This window comes from Scatophagus argus, chromosome 9, assembly GCF_020382885.2.
Source record: "Scatophagus argus isolate fScaArg1 chromosome 9, fScaArg1.pri, whole genome shotgun sequence".
Classification (NCBI taxonomy): Eukaryota; Metazoa; Chordata; class Actinopteri; family Scatophagidae; genus Scatophagus; species Scatophagus argus.
In genome coordinates this window covers 16,294,367-16,315,969 of record NC_058501.1, presented here as the reverse complement: position 1 = coordinate 16,315,969, position 21,603 = coordinate 16,294,367, and the positions used below count along the sequence as shown (strand labels likewise).

At 42.5% G+C, this 21,603-nt stretch overlaps 1 protein-coding gene across 1 annotated transcript; it reads left to right on the top strand.

The window, feature by feature from the left end:
* Nucleotides 1–134: 134 nt before the first annotated feature.
* Nucleotides 135–21,589, top strand: lmtk3 (lemur tyrosine kinase 3). The gene is made up of 16 exons (XM_046400164.1): nucleotides 135–1,734; nucleotides 4,210–4,343; nucleotides 4,782–4,929; nucleotides 5,622–5,695; nucleotides 5,902–6,020; nucleotides 6,473–6,560; nucleotides 7,594–7,742; nucleotides 7,871–7,955; nucleotides 8,158–8,279; nucleotides 8,873–9,022; nucleotides 9,140–15,395; nucleotides 15,503–15,666; nucleotides 16,446–16,579; nucleotides 17,680–18,014; nucleotides 18,103–18,187; nucleotides 20,115–21,589. Exons 1-16 carry the CDS (start codon nucleotides 1,644–1,646, stop codon nucleotides 20,246–20,248), a joined length of 8,268 nt encoding a protein of 2,755 aa, XP_046256120.1. The 5' UTR covers nucleotides 135–1,643; the 3' UTR covers nucleotides 20,249–21,589.
* The last annotated feature ends 14 nt before the right edge of the window (nucleotides 21,590–21,603 follow it).

The window sequence follows — 21,603 nt, the reverse complement described above, 5'->3', positions numbered from 1 at the left end:
GTTTTTTTCTATACTATTTGCGACATATGTACAGACAACTCAGTTTATCTATTAATTAAGAAAATTATCTGCAGATACATCAATAGGCTGATGAAAACATTTGCTATTTGCAGCCCTAAGTCAGATCATACAATATGTCTGTTGTAATAAGCTGATAATAAGAAAGAAGAAAAAGATTTAATTTTATTTAAGTTTAAGGTTCACTTATATTATTTCTGAGAGTATAAGTCCCTGCATTTTTATTTCATAACTCGTGTTGGGTCTGCCTAAACTGAACATTTCTACATTTTAGGCCTTTTTTTTTTTTTTCCACAGAAGCTAAATTACATGAATGATGGCTGGATTGCATTTAGCTGCTTCAGTTTCAGGGTCCTCCTATTGTTCATGCTGGTTCACTGTCATGACTCACTGAGAAGAGAAGGAGCCATCGGTAAGGTTATCTGTAACACCCATGCTTCTCCTCCTCTGATGAGTCAAAAAGCAGACAAGTGCATCATGTACCAAAAGCACTACGAACCACAAAATGCTCACGTTTACTCTCTCATTTTCATTGCTGTAAAGTATTTTACAAATACATGGTGTGGAAAGCCTGTCGGATGCTACTGTAACGAATCCTAAAATACTCAGAGTTGAAAATGTTGGTTTAACTGTAATTTTGTGGTGCTGATTGATTGTATGTGTTTTATGTTATCACGCCAAACTATAGTCTCCAAATCTCCATAAAGCCTTCAATAAAAACTGAGCATTATAGCCTTCTTGAAAATAGGATTTATTAAAGGGACTCTTGCATTGAATTTGAACTGCATTAGTTTTTGTTAGATACACCTAATAAGCTGGCAGCTGGGTCTAACATTACCTTTAACTCGCGCACAGCAGCTTGATCTTTCTGTATTTTTATCCGGATCACTAGCACATGATGCGTGTTTACATGACCTGTGTGTAACTTGTGTTTCTAACGCAAAAACGACCCTTTCTAGGCGCTCATGTCTAACAGGATGCCGTAGTAGTGTGCTCAAATGAATACAGAAGTGCTACTTGAAGAGATTAAAAATCCAATATGAGGGCAATATGAGCCCAGCCCTGAGCACCACATGCACACCATTATCTCCCTGTGGGAATATCACCACCTTTTTTTTTCCTCCTCTTCTGGAGCTTTATGATGATCGAGGCGGACCATGACAATGCGCGCCGTGTGTGTCTGACGTAGGCTGGCGGAGGAGAAAAACACAGACAACCCCTTCCAACACTGAGAGATAGGAGGAGGAGGAGAAAGGAGTATATTTATTTGTATACCGGGAGAAATAGCGGTGGTTGTTTTCAGCAGAGCGGCGATTGTACGTGAAGCGAGCGGCGGCCTGAGGATGCACAATAGAGCATCTCGCATACGCCGTGTTTAATTGCGGATCAGAGCAGAGGAGGAGGAGGAGGAGGGGGGCGAGAGCACAACAAGGAAGACAAGGAGACGCTCTTTATTACAGGGAGACAAGCGGAGAGTGGTGGAGGTGGTGGTGGTGGTGGGGAGACACAGACAGCGTGAGCCCGGAGACGGCACAGACCGTGGCGGCGGGGACAGGAGAGAGGAGAACACCGACAGTCGGCAGCGTCGCTCGGATGGTGGTGTTGTTGCTCCGGACGCGGCGACGATGCGGCCACACTGCTGGGTGATGGTAGTGCTGGCGGGGATGATGTCGTACTTCAGCCCGGAGAGAGCCCTCGGAGTCCCGCAGAGGGAAGGTGAGCGGAGTCGATGGAGGAGGAGGAGGAGGAGGAGGGCTTGAAAACCTGTCAGTGATGCTTGAGAAAGGAGGAGAGAGAAGGGGGGGTATAGTGATGAAAAGGCCTCTACGTTGAAGGAGGATAGTGTTATGAGCCTGTATGACTGAGACATAATGCGAACTGTTATTGCAGTACGTGGCAGACTTAATCAAAACAGCAGCGGGGCTGCTTTGGTGATGGGTAGGGTACCATATTTGCATGCAATGATGAAAATACTGGAGGAGAGGGGGTGTTGGGGGTGGGGGGGTTATATGTTTCGATCTCGGGCCTCACATCGATGACATTTGAAAACAGCACATACTGCACGAATAGCAGACTAAAATCGTCGGACAGCGCGAGATATTTAGTCTAAAAATAGCCTCCGCTGGGCACTGGAGATTATTTAGCCTATTAACCAGTGCTGGCATCTTTATTTTTCCTCAATCTGAATATGCCCCCCCCCCATCCCACCCCCACTCCCCAAGATTTGGCAGTGTGTTGTGTTTGTGTAATGTGTGCAGTCATTGTATTGTGTTTTGATAAGAGCTGTTGGCACCGGGGCTGGTGGAGAAGGCCCTGTGTTAGGTTCCTATTTATATGCAGTGTCTGTCTGGACATCTGTCTAGGGAAAGATGAAAGAATAGCACTGCACAGGACTGTGCAACAGGGCTGGAGCCACCGGTTATGTGTTTGTGGTGCATGTTTAGGGGGACCACAACCCGTCAAAAGGGTTGTTTTCATATTTTTGTCCCGTGATTGGCGATTATGTTTGACATTTAGCTGCATATTTCCGTTTCCTGGCTTAAAACACGTGCAGGACGGATTATCTGTAATTTATTTGAATCCATCTTTTATTTAGCAACAGATTTGACCAATCACCAGCCTCCGCTTTTTTTTTTTTTTTTCATACGAAGCTGTTTTGTTTATATGCTGAACACATCTCTGTTTACCTGAGGAGTGTTTGGTCAGGATGTGTGAAATCATGCCCATTCAGTGTGACAACTTCTGGTAAGCAAAGACATGAAGACAATGGCAAGAAATCTAAATGTGCTAAAAGTGCTAATTGGAATTATTCTTATTTATCCTGCAAGTAAAACAAAAATCACTTAATGTTTCATATTTTTAGTGGAGTGTTGTTCCTCTTTTTTAATTTTTATTTTTTGCAATATTTATTAAGTTGGTAAATTATTAAGTATACTTTGAAATTTATGTATGCAGTGTTTACAATATCATGACCTTGTGAATGAATGTATTTTTGGATTTGCGTGAGAGACACAGACTAAAACTGGGATATTTTAAGACAGCACAGTATTAACACCTTCAGTATTAACTCCTGAATCAATGTAGTTATTTTCCCTTATTTACTTTCATTATTTTACATTTTCATAGATATCTGATTCTAATATAGTATTCCGAATATTAACAACAATTTCAAATGTGTTTGTGTTTTAATATCAGCAAAATGCAGGTTGTTAAGGTTGTTTTTTGTTTGTTTGTACAGGTTCTGGTTCCTCTAAATAATATCCTCTTAATATCTGTCTTGCTAATGTTAATGTCACAGCCTAAAATGCAGCTTTGTTTACACAGACTTAGATAACATATTGTCGCATATGGATTAAATATTAATGTTTATATTTAATATATAAGTCCATCACTTTGATAAGCTTGAGTTGGACACCTTCTGACTGTTTGAAGGTGCCACTGTTCCTCTCTCTTGTCATCCGAGGTAATATTTGACAAATTTTGGCTACAACATTTAATGAAACCTATAGATAATAACTGAAGGGTATTTAACCACCCTGCCCTGCCCCTTTTCTTTTCTACAGATGGTTCACTTCCCACAATCGACCACGTTGAGGTACAAATATCAAATGTCCCGATCCCTCCCTCTCTCACCTGAGTAGTAAACCTTCTTGATTTGAGTAATTCTTTTCCAGTTTCCAACCCTTCCCAATCAGCGCTCCTTTTTACCTAAATGACAAATCCAAGCACCCCCTTCCCTGCTTCTTAACTGTGTTTCCTGAGTGGAATGCTATTTCTGATACTTCCCCCTTTTCCCCCATGCTTTTTTCCTTACTGGAATGGTATATTATCCCACTTTCAAACTTCCAGTCTCTTTTCTTATTTTACTGAATTACACAATAGTTTTTTTCAATCTTCAACTTAGTTTATTTTCCTGCTTTTTTCCCCACCCAAATCCCTGATGCAAGCTGTCCATTGGGGTTCTCCACTGTGTCCCAAACCTGCTGCTAAAGAAAAAACGCTCCAATGGTTTCCCTCTAAACAAAACACCTCTGTAACAAGATTTTACACTTTTCTGATTCAGTGAAGTCTCTCTTTTCCTTCTCACTGACTCAAACCTAACAGTGTGTCCCCTTTTAGAAGCATACATACCTCGAATTCCTGCAATAAATCCTTTCCTGCCTTGTATTTTCTCCTCTCTTTTCCTCTCAGTTTCTCAGTCCAGGGCTGCGTCCCTCTCTCCTCCACCCTACGTCGTCATCCTCATCTCTTGCTCGGGGCTGGTTTCTTTTGTTCTGCTGCTCCTGACTTGCCTGTGCTGTAAGAGAGGAGGAGTGGGATTCAATGTAAGTCTTCAACATGTAAGAGATTCATTCATCTCTATCTGCTTTCTTCGTTTTCTCACACTTTTTGTGCATGCTGTCTGGACTTTATCCATATATATATATATATAGATGTATAAGTTTAGCTTGATAAACTGTATGGGAGTGGAAGAAGGAGTCAATAACTCCAAGCTAATGAAGTAGAAATGGTCAATAATCACGTCTCAGTCTAATCTTGACTAAGCCTTTGTTGTTTGACCTCACAGTGTTGTTGTTGTTGTTGTCGTTGTTGAGCTGGCAGACAGGCTGTCATTAGTTCAGGACAGCTGCTTTCACTTCTCTGCCCTTGATTGTCACTGCTAAATCCAACCATAGTATTAAGTGAGAAGGTAAATTTTATTTTTATTTTTTTTTTATCTATATCAGCATTGTGATTATTCTGTGCTGTTGTGGCTCGTCCAGGAGTTTGACAATGCAGACGGGGAAGAGTGCTCTGGAGGCTCCAGTCCCATCCAGGAGGACAGCCTGTCGTCATGTCCCTCCCTCCCTGAGGTCTACACCTTGCCAGTCAGAGACAGGCCCAGCTGCCCCGCCCTGCAGGATGGAGCAGGTAACAACCTGAAACAGCTCACCTGCGCACTGACACTCATTTGAGCACAGCTTCAAACTCCCTGACAACGAGGCTGCAGTGGTGTCCTGCACTAAACTCCTTTGCTTGAGTCTCTGATGCAGATCCATTGCTGGTCAAACTGAGTGTATGACCAGCTATTGATCTGAGCTGGAGTAAGTCAGTTTTTATTTCAGGAAGAGTGTTGTGTCACCTCCTGATGTCTTCACCTTAAATCTGAATTGCAAGGTGTAATTACAAGCACTAAATGATATCTTCAACACTAGTTTGGAAGCCAGTAACAGTCCAGTATGGAACTTGTAGTGATGTGTGATGTGGAAACATGAAATCTCCCACACCGAAATGGACTTTTCTGTGAAGTAGGAGACATGTAGCAAGAGCTTAACATGTTAAGCTTTTGAAATGAACAATATCTGCAGACTCATCACTTCTTTTTTGTGGAAAAACTACATCAGACAGAAAGTAGCAGAGTATTTGCATATGTCTTAAAACAAGTCTGGAGGTAACCTTTAATGTTTTGAAATGTACCTATGAGCAGCTCTGTGAATAATGTTTGTCATCTGAGGTCTTTTTTTTTTTTGCTGTGTTGTGAGATATAATGTCATAAAAGAACATCAAATACTGATGTCTGTGTGACCTTGATCTTCTTTTATTTCCCTTCGTTCTTTTTACAGATTCCAAGTCTCAATGCTTCAAAAGGCACACTTTAAACTACCTTCAGGAGATAGGAAATGGCTGGTTCGGAAAGGTAACATGATCACCTCTGTCGTTAGGATGCCATTATGTTTTCATTTAAAAGACGACCCACGTTACATTTTCTCTCTCACAGCATACTGTGCTCTGTTATATTTAAAATCGGCCACTGACCAGATCACTTTACTCAAAATAGTTCTTTTACTACCGTCTCCTTCTCCTGGGCGCTCTTCCACATTATTGTCCATCGATCTCTCCTAGGTGATCCTGGCTGAAGTGTTGTGCGACTGCAGCTCCTCTCAGGCCGTCGTGAAGGAGCTGCGTGTCAGTGCCAGCCCTCTGGAGCAGAGGAAGTTCTTGGCTGAGTCTGAGCCGTACAGGTGAGAGAACCTGCTGAAACAGTTCAGCTGTCCATTTTGGAAACTTGATGCAGGATCGTGAAACTTTTGCTCAGCAGTAACCAGTGTGGCCACAGGTGACAACTGTGGGATAAGAACAAATTTAGCATAACAGTAACACAAATAGAGAAGAGTATTCCAGTCACAAATGCCCATATAAAGTCCATTATCTGATTGTTAACATTAGCCACCATAAGTAAGACTGCAAATGAATTTAGCCAAGAACCTATGCATTTTAATTGGTAAGTGATTTGCATTTGGATCTGCAGGAGGAAGGATGTGTAAACATATTCACCGCTGATGAAATAATCTTATACCACTGATAAAAGCCGCAACAATATGTCTAACCACATAAACTAAAAAACGTTTTGCTGTGTACTTGGCGTGTGCTGCTTACTTCTGCTGTCACTGTTTTTGTCTTTCTCTCCTTTCAGGAGCCTTAAACATCCCAACATCCTTCAGTGTCTGGGCCAGTGCAGTGAGAGCATCCCTTTCCTCCTGGTTATGGAGTTCTGTCAACTGGTGAGTACAAATTGTTATTGTTATTTTTAAAATACGAGACAGAGAGAGAAACTGAACAAGCAGGTGAGGAATCAAAACAACAACATAAAACCTTCTTAAAAAGGCCTTTGACTCAGAAGTAGCTGCATCATTTGTGCAGACGATGTAATTTGTCATTATAAGGTAAACATAGTTTGGTTTTTTTTTCACTCTACAATTTGTCAGCGAATGATTTTGCATCTTTGGAGCTGTGTTGGTTGCCTCACTTTTCTGTGAAAACTGTTAAAACGAAGTGTTAATTGCCATGCTGCTTTTATTACTGAGAAAGCTGTTAATCAGCATCACAGCTATTATGTTCCACCTTTGCAGCAGTGTGCACTTGCAATTGTGTTGTAGTTGCATCAAATGCTATTTTGCTTTCATGAGGTTTTAACTTCATTTACTCTTTGATTTAATGTTGTTTTATGAGAGCAGCTCTGCTTATATTATCAACTATTAGAACTATAAATGTTCCAGGGACACTGATATCTGTTTTGCATCTCTACAATCAGCTTGTTTTCCTTGCCTCAGCTGGCTTAATCACTGACTGATTAAGAAAACCATATGAGTGGACTCTCAGGTCAAACAAAGACACAAGCAGATCAATTACAGCAACAGCGCAAGAGAAGCTAAACAACATTGCAGTCCATATAGATGGTTATTGCCCTGTTTGATGAGGTCTCCTATGCTCCTTTTCTCATGGATATTTTTCATCCTTTTATATAGTCCTCGTTTTATTCCCTTGCCCTTTGTGAAGCACAACTGACTTATACAAAGGCTGGCAGCTCATTACCAATTCTCCCCGCTGCTTTTCAGGCTCTGTGATGGAAAATACCTAAAACCTGACATATTTACTGCAGAAGTCACAAATACTCTCTTCGCCCATATGGTGTTGCCTGCAAGTTTTAATCTCTGTTTTAGGCGAAGTGCGCAAACACTTGGCACACAGAGTTATCGCCAGAACTCCTCTTCTAATTAACTCTGCATGCAATTTACTTTTTGTATAATCAAATAGGGTGACCTGAAGAGGTATCTGAGAGCCCAGCGGAAGTCAGACGGGATGACCCCTGACCTGCTGACTCGGGACCTCTTGACTCTGCAGAGAATGGCTTTTGAGATCACCTCTGGTCTGCTGCATCTTCACGAAAACAACTACATCCACAGGTCAGTCGTGACTCGGTCCCTAATCTGGGCCCGAGTCTTTAAACAATATTGTGTCTCTCAGATAAAAAAGAGTGTGTCTCCCTGTTCAATCTAACTAATTTCTGGACGGTGTGCCCTACTCTCTGCAGTGATCTGGCTTTAAGAAACTGCCTGCTCACCTCAGACCTCACTGTTAGGATAGGCGACTATGGCCTTTCACACAACCATTATAAGGTATGCTGGTCAGTGCTTGTATTTAACGCGGCTGCATGCTCTATCCATGTGGGTTACTGGATGTTTTTCGTCCTATATTTTTAATTTTAGGAGCCATAAATCCTTTGTTTTTTTGGGTTTTTTTTACTACATTTTTAATTTAAAAAATACAAATAATCACCCAATTTTCTTCAAATGAATTATTGTCGTGGTCACTGTGAAGGAGGACTATTACCTGACTCCAGACAAGCTATGGATCCCACTACGCTGGATTGCTCCTGAGCTGCTGGAGGAGTACAGAGGATCTCTCATTGTTACTGACCAAACCAAGACCAGCAATGTGTGGTATGTGGTATGTCTTAAAGCCATCACAGCTGTTTGTATACGTTGTTGCTGAAAAAGTAGCATTAAGAAGCCAGGCTGGTTTGCTGAACTGGACTGGACTGTACAGGCGTAGCTTATAAAGTGGTCAGTGAGTTTATCTGATGTAACAGATTTGATGCTAGTCTACATTTGTGTTATAGCATTGGTTTTACATATTCACCTATGAAACCAACTAGATCAATGTTGTTTGTACTCTCAGTTAGAGCGGGGATTAAGTTCAAAAATTTCAAAATCTTAATCTCTTTGGAATTGTAAACAACACAGTTGATATGACCTCCATCAGTTCACCAGGAGTCTTGTTGCCAGGGTCTGTAATATCGGAGGGAGTGATGAAAGAACAAGAACCCAGCCTGGAATCAATTTTTCAGGCTCCTATATTACAAACTTCAATTTGATGTTTTGTCAAATTAACCAACAAGAAAAATTTTGGGAACAAAACACACAAGTTGAGGAAGTCTTCTGACAACAAGGTGTTGCTGTAAAAACATTACATAAAAAAAGACTAATTTGTAAAGATTAGTCTCTCACCATCTCTACATCTTCTTTTTCCCCAGGTCTCTGGGGGTGGTTATATGGGAGCTGTTTGAGTTTGGCTCGCAGCCCCACAGGCACCTGAGCGACGAAGAGGTGCTGACCTTTGTCATTAGGGAGAGACAGATCACCCTGGCCCAGCCCAGACTGAAACTCTCCCATGCAGACTACTGGTCAGTGCTCATCCAGTTAATTTGTGTAGAAATGGTGATAAATGTTAATGGAAAGTAATAGTGCCCCAGTTGTTTCTCTCCAAACTTACTTCATCTGTTTTTCTCTCCTGCCTACAGGTATGAGATCATGCAGTCCTGCTGGCTACCTCCATCTCAACGCCCTTCTGTAGCAGAGATATTCCTCCTCCTCTCCTCCCTCCTGGCCGCTGAGCGAGGAATAGCAAGAGGAAGTGTTGGGGAAGAAGATGAAGAGGATGAGGAATATGAGGAGGGCAGAGGAAGGAGAGGAGAGAGTGAGGAGTCATTTGAAAGACGCTGGGACTTACTCCGTCCACCCGCCTTTCAGACTGCTGCAAACGAGCGGCAAAGGGAGAGAGACTACAGCAGAGAAGACAGAGACAACTCCTACCCCCTGCTGGACCCTGTGGGGAACTGTATCACCCCGTCTTCATCTGAACTGGATGACATCCTGACAGTCACTGAAACCAGCAAAGGCTTGAATTTTGAGTATTTCTGGGAAAAGGCTCATGCCAGACGAGGCTACAAGCCTCTTCCTCCTCCTCAGCCAATCCCAACTGTGAACAATAACCACAGACAGTCTTTGGACACTCCCACAGTGGTGCCAGTGATAAGCGCCCGGAGCCCCTCCCTCGCCAGTGAGTATTACATCAGATTAGAGGAGCACACTCCCCAGGACAAGTCGCCAGCTCTTAAAGGAAAGACCCTTTCCTCTTTCCGTTCAGACTTGATTTGTCCTGGAGACATGGAGCTGGTGGAGATTCGCAGTGGAATGCTGGGAAAAGAGCGAGTCCCTTACTGTTCTTCTGGCAAGAGTGGAAAGGGCCTCCAGACTGTCAAATCAAGTGAGGTTCAACTAGAGGTACCCAACACAGGTGTGGCTGAATTCAGAGACACTTTGAACAGAGTGACTGACTTCTCAGTGGTCGATTTAGGGGATGACGATGAAGAAGAGGAGAAGAAAAAGAGTAGTGAGGCAGATAAAAAGTCATCCACGAGTTCTCAAGCCCCAGTCCTTCCTCCCAAGCCTCGTTCTATGTCCATGTCATCAGCCAACCACCTCCACTCACGCCCCCTCCCCGCCCCTCCACTCGGATATAGAGGATTGCCTCATTACACCCTCACTGGAAAAATTGAAACAGATCCCCATCACATGAGCAGCTGCCCACCTTCTACCTTTGAACACCTGGGGCTCCATCGAGCCCGACAGACTCTACCCCCTTCTCCATCCCTCTCCCCCTCGCTTCCCCCATCGAGCCATCCAATTTACCCCCAGCCTCCTCAGATGTGTCCTCCTCCTCTCCCTCCCCACTCCAAACCACAAAGAAGCTGCCCCAGCTACAACACAGCAGACACTTATTCAAGGTACAGTAAGCTGCAAATGCAGAGAACCAATAGAGACCCTCTAACCTGTGACTTGTCTGACCGAGAGGATGGTACCAGGCACTCAGCATCATTGCACAACTCCAAGGAGACTTCTCATTCTCGTCCAAAAGACTTTGACTCCCCTATTCGTAGGGAAAACCCATTGCGCCCTATTTATCGTAATTTGCCCCGCACACATCCCGCAAACGTCCAGATTGACAGACAGTCTTCATCCAGTCCCACCTACTCAGATGAGGATGACTCTCCCTTCATGTCCCCTGAGAGACTCAGCAGTGGTACCACTATCGCTCACTCTAGCCTGTCTGAAGATGCAGACCCAGGCTGTGCAGAGCTCTTCTCCAGGGGAATGAAGAGGACTCAGTCACGCCTTGACACCATCCTGCCCACCATTTGGAAGGAAGATGCTGAACTTCAGGCAGAACGAGTGTCTGCAGCCAAGAAATCCCCCATGCATCTGTTTCTGACAGAGATATCGAATGTGACAGAGTCTAGTGAGTCCAAGTCAGAAGCTTCATGGGAAGTAGAGAAGGAAGAGAAAAGAGATGGAGAGAGATGGGGGAACTTTATGCTGCCTAACAGAGGGATGCGCCGCTCCCAGTCGCTGATCACAGAGCTGGGGTCAGCAGCACAGTCATGGCGGGCAGAGAAATGCAACAACAGAACAGGACCTGAAGAGATGAACACAGTCTCTAAAGAATCATTCCAGGGGGATCTTTTCCTTACAGAAATTGACACAGGAAGAATGGACACAGACCTGGAAGGAGGACCAGAAAGTGATCCAGTAAAATACCTCTATCCTGCAGGATCCAGATTGCGGCCCTATGTCTGTGCACCAGGCCTTCCCTCATACACTGACGCTGAGGAAGCCTATTCAAAGGGTATACGGAGATCCCGCTCTCTCCTCTCTGAGATCACCATCGGAAAGCAGGAGTGTGATCTGCAGCAGACTGAGAAGGATACACGGAAAACAGAGATGACCAGAGAGGAATTCTTGAAGGAGATCCAGTCAGCAGAGACCTTCCTTACTGAAATCATATCAAGACAAAACGCTGCTGCAGACAAAAAGGAAGCAGACTCATCCTACTCTCCTACTCCATTGTCTCCTGAATATGAGTCCCTGTGCATTGACCCCAACTCTGCTCAGACCATCAGCTTTCAGTCAGAGAGCTCCATGCGAGCAAAAGGCAAAGATGACACACAAACTGAGGCCATCTATGCTCAAGTGACCAAGCGAGCTAAAAAGAGTGAGATAAAGATTTCTATGAAACCTGAGATCCCAATCCTTCACATAGGATCAAATAAACAACCTCTTAAAGTGGAAAGCCAAGAAAGCAATACTGACTACTGTCAGTCTGGTGAGTTTGTGTTTTCAGAAATTATGCCCAAAAATGGTCTTCTACACAACCAGAAAGAAGCAGAGGAGTGTTCAGAAGGCCCTGCCTTACCTGCCAGAGGAGAGCAAAAAGATCACTTAGAGCACCCTCCTCCTCCTGAGTCCACTGAGGATGTAAAAGAATCCAACATTATGCTGCAGCATGAGAGCAAATCGCTAATTACAGATGAAACAGATGCTCCAAAGGGTGCTGTTATAAGCAACGGTGAGATAATGAAAAAAGACCTACAGGACATCAGCCCTGACAGAGGAGATCAAACATGTGCAAAGACTGATAGCATGTATAACAATGTTGACAATGAAAACTACCACCACTGTGAAGCTTCTGCACTGGACTCTGAACACATCACAGCAGATGATGATTTCGAAAACTCAAAAAATCTGGGTTCTCAAAATAACGATGAAAGCTTTACAGAGACACAAAGAGAAAACCTAATTCAACACAATGACTCTGAAGAAGAGCACTGTCACATTGCTCAAAAGGTACCTACTCCTGCTGGCACTCCAGACTGGGACCCATCCTCCGACATCTCAATCGTTACCCCCACCGACTCGGTCCTGTCACCTATGACTTCCCACTCAGCTGACTGCCTCACACCTAGTGACTCATGGATGAGTGGGGGAGGTGGAGTGGGAAACGGCGGGTGGCGAGCCCTGGGAAACGAAACACCGCATAGAGACTCTGCCTATTTCTCTGACAGTGACTGGGAGGGGGACGGGATGAACAGGAGGAGCAGTGATGGATTGATCACCTCCAGACCGAGCAACGGTCGAGGAGGGGATCGGGGGACGCTGACAGGGATAGAGGAAAAAACTGAGGAGGAGGGAGAGATGGGAGAAAAGAGCCCCTTAAGAAATAGTATACACATGTCAGATAAGAAGGGTGAAAGTGGAGAAAAGATGACTATTGAGATGTGTGAGGAAAAAAGTGGTCTATCTCAAAATGCTCTGGAAAACGCCATCTCTCATCTTGATGATGACAAGAATATTCTAAACAAAGGGCTGGAGTCAACACAGAGAGATGATTCTGGCATTTTCCCAAATGAGATCAAAAAGTCAACACTGCTGTTTGATGATCCTCAGGCCAACGACTGTGTTGACTTAATTGATAAGGTTTTCTCGGAATTAGATGATGAATCACAGAAAGGGCTCCCACACTTCACAGACGGCATCGTCTCTCAGATAACAGAGTGCAAATACCAGGACTCTGCAGAGAATAATTTACATCTGCATTCCAAGAGCATTGTTGAGACAGATATTTTGATCACGTCTGTGTCTGGCAGCCAGTCAAAGGATTACGTATTAAGGCCCAGCGACAATGATTTAACAATTGCTACAGAGATGGATATTGATCTCTCTGCACTGAACCGCCTCAAGTGTGGAAATGACACTGTGGAATCTGTTACACCAACACAGGTCGACAACAAAGAGTCAAAATTATCTAAACTGTACGGCATTCAATCCCCTTATGCCAAACTTAGCGATGAAACCCTGTCAGAAGTTGAGCCAAGTGACGATGGGAAGACAGGTATTGAAGAACCCGAGAGACATGAAGAGGGACCTGGTTTAGATCACAATGAGCTGGGTCTGAGAAACCTGCACTGCTCAGATGGCAGCGAGGACAAAAAGGTCATGACAGAGGCAGAGAAACAGCTGGCTGCAGCAGAGCTGAGTAATGGCATGAAGGAAAAGTCGCCCCTGAGAGGAGCGGCAAGTTGGACGGACTCGGCTAACAATCCAGGTAAAGACCTCTGTGAAGGCCTGGATGTGAAAACTAAAGAGTTATGGATTGCACTGGAGGAGGATGAAGAACGTACAGGATCTGCTGTGGTTAGGGGAGAGTTTGACTGCCACCGTTTTTCACAATCAAGGGACTTGCGTTTGTGGCCTGATGAAAATGACCAGTGGGCCTCTCCTGAAAGGAGGTGCCAAGACACTGAACTAAGATCTGAATTATTCTCTGGGTTCGGCAACAAGGCCTGGGAGGTGGGAGAGAGACTCGTTGTGGGACAGGAGTTTTGGGAGACTGAAGAAAACGATGAACTTGCTGAAAGTGAACCTCATCCTGCTGTCTTGGAGGGCTGTGAAGAAACCTGGAATGATGAAACACAAGGACTTGCTGATAATCTTGTCATGAAGGAAAAGTGGGACTCTGAAGATGGTGGTGAACAACAGACTGTACAACAAGAGGAAAATATTGAGAACCTTGGAGAAATTGTCAGCTTTAACCCAGACGTGAAAAGAGAAATCTTAGACATCGAAGTAGAGAATATAGAAATCCCAGAGAAGGAGACTTTGGAGGAAGGAAAGATTTTGTCATGTCCAGAGAGAGTCAGAGACAGGGAAGGTCTGCCAGACTCCACAGAGATGGAGGAGAATCAAAATTTTAACAGATGGCCTCAGAATCACCCTTGCAAAATACAAGAAGAGGAACAGACATCGGCTGAGCGTGTTGACAAAGAGACAAGCTCTAATTTGGAGAATGACTTTAGTCAAACTTTAGAGAATAAAAGCTCAAATATATCTATTTGCAACAGCGAAGGTCCTCACATGAACTTTGCAGAACTGGAAAATGTTGAGTCTGGCTTAGATTCAGAGACTGAAATGAGACCGTGGCTTGCTGGGCAATACATAGAAGAGAGAGTGGGTATGATGAGCACAGAGGAGGATTACAGAGACTCGCCCCTTCCATCCAATCCCATCTCTTGTTCCAGTGACCTTGATGTGCATGCAGAGATAGATCAGTCATATCCACAGGTAGACAATTTCAGCTCAGTAGATTTTCCTAGTCCTCCACCAAGCATAGACCTTGATGTGCAAGATGATAAATTGGAGAGTTTAGATGACTCTTTTCCTAGTCCGCCACCATCTGTTATAGAGGCAGAGGAGTTTATTAGTCACATTAATCTGGAAGACTTTACTGCTAGCACTGAGACAGAGCTGTATATTTCCACAACTCACAACACAGATATCTCAGAGCCACCTGCTACAACTCAGAGTATAGGAATCTCAGCCAATCTAAACCTCCCCTCTGTGCATATAACACTGGCCGATGATAGCAACCTTACACCCGACACTGAAAAGCATGATGAACGTAACGACCTGTTCCAGAAAACATCATCTGACAGCCCGTCTTCTCCCCAAGTTCCACTCAACAATCTCCCAGAGTTACTGATTTCTGAGTGGAAGGATTTGGATGAGGAACCCCTGGAGGATTTTGAAAAACTGGAACAACTGTGCTGCATATCTGGGGATGAGGAGGACTCTTTGGGTGATCTTTTCCTGGGGAACCTGGAACTCCTGGAGTCTTTGAAGAAAACGCCTGATCAGAAAGGCAGCAATGTTGGTGATAGTAATACAGGCGAGGGGAGCAGGATGGATGTGAAGGAGGACGAGTTCTCTGATAATTCTGATAAGCTGGCAGAGTCTGTGCCATATATGATCCTGGATCCTCGGGACAAACTATCATCTCAAGAGGAGAGGAATGACGGGCAGAGATCCCCAGGCCAAACATCTGATGTCAAAGACCAGGGATCTCTCTCAAAGATGACAACAAAGAATGGCCTCATGATGCAGGTGAGCGTGTTTTCTTGTGGTCTTTTGTAAGAGCGTAAAGACTGCTCCTCATTATTACCTTTCTGAGTTTATTCACCTCTCTTTATTTATTTGTTTTGTTGCTTCAGGTGTGTGAGGAGAGGCTGCAGTTCTCCCTCAGTGAGAATGTGAAAACAAATGTGCTTTGGGGATCGACTGTTAAAGACACAGTGATGCTCCGGCCGTGGGGGGAACAAATCACAGAGGACAGCACTGAGCTGGTCACAGTGAAAGAGCAAAAAGAGGATGAAAGGTATGAACTTCGAAATCTGATTCTGAATGACATATGACACATTAGGATAAAGGGTCGATTCACTCAAAGTACAAAAAAGCATTTCAAGATTCAAGAGTCTTTATTGTCATTATGCGAGCACAATGAAATTTTGTAAAGATTCTCGGCTCCAATGCACACATATAAATAGGAGCAAAGATTTAAAATGAATACTTAAGAAAAATATAAAAGACAAAGTAAAGTAAATAAAGTGCACTTAGTGCCAGTCTATGGTATGCTGTGTGTTTGATTGTGTGTGTGTGTGTGTGTGTGTGTGTGTGTGTGTGTGTGTGTGTGTGTGTGTGTGTGAGAAGGTATGTGTATGTATGTATGTGTAAAGCGTTTTTACAAATGTTTCATACAAAGCTCTAATGGTATCTTAAGGAGTCCTCAAAGTCCTGGAAGATTCACAGAAAACATCCTAATCAATGATGTCAGGGGCTTTGAAGTATTTCGTCGCACAGAAAATTATAGTTTTATTTGTAAAGCTTTTGAGGTATTCATCCCAGTATTGTGGGGATGAATATATTTTCATTTTCAATGTTCATACAATAAAATATCAAGATCTCTTTCTCTGTTCCTGTTGCTGTGGATATATTACAGACATATTTCCAATGAAACTGTTCTAACTGTTCAAAAGTGTGAGCACCATAAATAAAATGTCATTGCTAATTTCCACACAGATGTTTTGTGACGTGAGACCCTTTAATATTCACATTTTCATTTTCACTTTTTGTGCGTGTGTTTTGTTGCTGTTTCAGCCACAAGGAGCAGGAAACTACCCCCAGCATTCAGCCACACACTGAGTCAGATGAAACTAAAGCAGAACCACTCACTGTGATTGAGCAGCCTGAGGTCTCAACCCCTCAGCCTACTGCAAACCAGGCAATGAAAGGTACCCACATGTTGCATGTTTAGCTAAATCACAGAGATAAATACAAATGTACATATGTGGCCATTGGTTATATATGGAGATATGTCTGTTAGACTAACATGTAGAGTACATCACAGTAGTTTCTAGCCATTTAAGAGTAGTTTTTAGGGGCAGCCATAGCCTAGAGGTTGGAGAAGCAGCTTGTGATCGGAGGGTCAGTGGATTGATTCCCCCACTGTACGGACAGGAAAAATTTGGGTGTGGTGGAGTGATTAATGCGAAAAATACTCCCCCCCTCCATTAGCCGGCTCATGTGCCCTTGAGCAAGGCACTTAACCCCCAATTTGCTCCTGGGTGCTTGATAGTGGCAGCCCACTGCTCCTGTGTATTTCACTGCATGTATTTTGCTGGGTGTTGCATGTGTGTTCAACTAAAGATGGGTTAAATGCAGAAGACAAATTCAGTGGTGTGTATGTAAAAATATATATATACTGCCAATAAAGCTGATTATTAATTCTTCTTAGTCAGTTACTCCTCTGGAAGAATTTGTAAATGTTGTGGTTGTGTCAAAATTTGTTTCCCTCTTCATTGGTTTTTTCACTCTTCTTAACAAGGAACTGACCTTGACCACAGTCCTCCATGAGCGTCACTGCAGTGCCTCACCACAACGTGTTGTTAAGCTAAATTAAGGGCTTCCCTAGTCCCTTGCAGCATTGTGGGAAACACTATTGGATGGGAAAGCGTGCTTTAAATGACATACAGCGAAGAGAGACAGGAAAAAAGATGAAATAGCTTGGAGCTTTTTTTTCTTTACAGTATTTGTACTGTGGTAAAAACAAAACCAAACATGACATAGAAAACGATGTAAACATAAAGATAAAAAACAAACAAGGGCATCGTTAATTAAATATCTTCAACCTGAAGATAAAAGAAAGAAGAAATACGAAAAAAGTGGATGTCAATTATGTCAAGTTTCAGTTCTTGGTTTGATGCAAGTGATCTATGAAACTCTATCTAACAAGTTTGCACAGGTAGGGACCATTGCGTACTTCTACTTAGACGAGAACTCTTATCTGGTATTACGCATATCTTACACCTCTTCCCTTGTCACATTTTCACAGCAAAACTAGCTCGTCTGTCACTCGCCCTCCCTCCTCTTGCTCTGACTCTTCCCCTCACCCCCACCGGTAAAGGAGGATTCGGGGACGGTGCAATTGGAAATCGGATTGGAAGACGGAGAGGACTGTCCTCGGGAAGTGACCCTGACGATGAGGAAGAGGACGAGCAGGAGGACGAAAGCTCCCGGAGGGTGATCGTTGTCACAGAAACAGACGTGGACAAGCGCGTCGGGCTGAGGAGTCTGCTGAAATCACCCAAGGAATCCATGGACAGAGAGAAGGACAGAGGAAGAAATGTCTCCTTTTTTGATGATGTCACAATCTATCTTTTTGATCAGGTATTTCCTTACTTTCAATAATTTATTTATAAGCGATCATGATAGATACAACAAAGAGAGACCTCACTTTTCTGTTTTATTGCAACAGGAAACTCCAACCAATGAGTTGAGTACTTCAGCGCCCACTAGTCCAGCCCCAGTGTCTGTCAAAAGCACCAAGTTGGATTTGCGTGGTAAGATCAAAAACACCCAGCATTCATCGTGAGACGTTGAATGAGGAGACGATCTTTTCAGCCAAGCCTGCCTGCTATAGCTCAACAAATAGTTCAGAGATTGCTCTTAAATTTTATACAGACATTCACAGCCCCCAGAGGACGAGTCTCACTGAATGTGGTGATCAATTGACTGTCTCTCTACCAACGCCGTGATAACTTGTCATTTAGCACCATCATCAGATCAAAATTTCAATTTGTTCCAAACTTCATTCCCATCATCCTCAGCTGTGTGTTGGGTGGTATCATTGTGCAGGTAGCACGCCCATGTTAGCATTCAGTTCAAAGTACTGCTGTGCTTGAGTACAACATCACAGAGCTGCCAGCCTGCTGGAGACTATTAGTCTTATCAGATGGTAAAGATAATACACATAAATCGAGGACATGTTTCTTTCTAAACATGTATGTGATAAGCCCCTAACTCATCTTCACCCACCAAAATGAAAATCCTACAGTTCATCCATCTCTTGTACAAATATGCAGCCAGTATTAATCGTTGGTTATTATCCCCCTGGACTGTGTGGAACTGTCAACAATACAAGCCTAAGCTGTGTTTCCAAATACGTTTTCATCTGCTATCTTGACTCCCTCTCTCTGTATGGTATGCTGGTCACCTCATTTCACAGATTAATGAAAGTTTTGGGCTCAGAGTTTCCTTTGGGCTGTTCACATAGACAGAAATGCAAAAACTCCAAAATTAGATGCTTTCATGATCTTTTGTAGCCCTTAGAGTTGAAACTTCAAAGCACTGGAAGAAGAGACTGTGTTCCCTTTGAGTTATTTTTAAGTAAAAACTGTCTCGTATTGCTTCTGTGTGGTTATATTAATAGATATAAATTATATCTTTATTTTCCCACTTGTATCTTACTGTATATGTCAGTGCCGTCAAAGTCACGTGTTTCAGTGTCTTTATTATGAGACAACATGGGCACAGGCTTGTAAAATCCCTCCACTCCTCCTACATAGGTGCAGCACTCCTTTGTGACTTTGTACAGGTGAAACAGAAATCTCAGGTGCTGCTGTTTGTTTAAAAACTTCATCTGAATTTCAGTATTTAGTTTATACTTAATATTCATCTCTGATTTAAACTGCTTCTCTCGTTTCCTACATTTTAATAAAATGCTACTGTCGCTTCTATGTTCTGCAGCTGTAATGTGAAGGAAATTGAATTGGGTTTGTTTGGCAGATACTTTCAGGGCATCTGGAGCAACGCAACGTGATCCGAATATTCATACTTTTATATTAGCTCTGTGACTATTCAACGAGAAATATTACCAGTCACCTGGGCTCTTGTCCAGGTGCAACGTGCCTGTGCCCAGTAGGCCTGTTCAATAATCCACCTGTGGTCCCTGTGTTGATATTTTTAGTTTTAGGATAGTTATAATAGTGTGTGTGGGACCACACAAGAGCCACACAAAAGTGCGATTTAAGGGCTGTATTTATCCAAATCTCTATGTTCAAACAGATGACTTTAATTCAAACATAAACACTCAACAGGGTAAAATAATTCAACTCTTTCTGTGAATTAAAAATATATCGAGGTAACTGACAAAGAGACTAAAGAAAAACATTTATTCCTGTCTGGCCTGACAATAAAAACAAAAGCACTCCATATACTATACATTACATCTAAACAATTCCTCCGTTTAATCCACAATATTACTTGGCAGATTTATGAATAGATTTTATATTCAGCAACACATATGAGGTTATGACTTAAGTGTTGGCCTCCCCCATGAATCCTGACCTAATATGAGCATCATCTAATGATAAAATGGAGGTAACAGGAAATGGTTTAGGAAAGCACAACTCAGTCTGAGAGCCTAACAAGTGTTCCTTCACATAGCGCTTCATTTTGTTTGTTTGTTTGTTTGTTTTTTCCCATCAGGGCCAAACGTCAAGGGCAAAGAATCAAAAAGGAAAGAAGATTTATCAATCAAACCAAGGTCGCCTGTGGGGGCCAATCCAGTGACATCATCACGCTTCACTGTCAGCCCTGCCAACGACCCCCACTTGGTGTGATCTAATATGTCATCGTGGGAACCTTTAGAGCCGAAACCCTCTTGGACTGGCAAGTGAATTAACCCCAACAACCAGCCATTCACCCAGAGGCTATTTTTTTATTGAATAGGCGACTGAAAGAATGAGACTCCCGTTCTAAAAGCTGGACACATTCCAGGTTTTACCAGCGACAGGATTTTGTATGACAGGGCTTGTTGTGCTCCCGCCTGCCACTATTTACAGAGTTTATTCATAGCCTTCAGCTACAGAAGTCTTTGGAAAAGGCAGCATATGTTAGGAGAAGAGGAGCCTGGAGCTTTGTAAAATCTGAAACAGATTTGACAGCTATGCAGTGGGAGTCTTGCTGTGTACCAGCTTACCTTCTCTTTTTTCTGCTTCATTTTGTTGTATTATTCCCCATATGTGTGGGGAATGCACTTTCTTTCGTCATTAATCTGTCTATGTAAATGCTCGGATTCCAGTCCTCTCTTTATTAAAGACGTTTTTCATTGCAGTCAGTCAGTTGTTCTTGTAGGCAGCAGTTTGGAACAGAAATCGCTTGACTCCTGTATTTGAGAATACTCATTTGCATTTGTACAAATATCATAATACAAGTGTATACAATATCATTTTAGAGCTGTTTACTTTTAGATGTATTCTTAGACTGCACGAAAAATTAAACAAGCTATGCTTCTTTATACTTTTAGTTCTAAAAAGATTTCTCTGGCGTTATTGCAATTTGTTTATATATTTATTATATTGTTTTACTTATTTATGTAAAGCCAGTTTACATGCAATATTTTATTTATTTGGTTATTTATTTAATTTATGAATCTATTTATTTATTTGCTTTTCTGCAATTAACATATATTAGTTATAATTTGTTTGGGACAGAATGCGTTTAGGTTATACATTCTCTAAGATCTTCATAACAAATAAATCAAAAATATTTTCCCAAACGTCTTAATTGCTAAAAAAAAAAAAAGAAGTATTTTGTATAATTTTACTTGTTAATATATGCCAATCTGTATGGAACTATGTCCTGTAATGTAGTGTCATTATTTTCCAATGTCTATGGATTTTTAGCTGTCTTGTCATTCTTTTACCTTGTTTAATGTAGCTTAGCATGAAAAGTCAAAGCCTTTCATCAGTAAATAACTCCATTTGTTTGTGTATCTGTTAATTTACCCCATTTTCTACTAACGACAAGTCCATCCTACAGTCGAAACCCAGCTAGTTCATTGGTTTAGTCTATTTAAATGTTGGTTTAAAACCTGTATTGTTTAAAGAATGGTTTTCAAGGGATAATGTATAAACAAGGGGAAATAAAAACTTAAAAATGTGAACCTCTTACTGAACTGTTTAATGACAATAAA

What these genes read in the sequence shown, in the direction of transcription:
- lmtk3 (XM_046400164.1), top strand. Translation starts at nt 1,644, where the DNA reads ATGCGGCCACACTGCTGGGTGATGGTAGTGCTGGCGGGGATGATGTCG. An exon ending in CGCCCTGCAGGATGGAGCAG is followed by an intron (nt 4,930 to 5,621) that starts GTAACAACCTGA and finishes TTCTTTTTACAG; the next exon opens with ATTCCAAGTCTCAATGCTTC. An exon ending in TTATGGAGTTCTGTCAACTG is followed by an intron (nt 6,561 to 7,593) that starts GTGAGTACAAAT and finishes ATAATCAAATAG; the next exon opens with GGTGACCTGAAGAGGTATCT.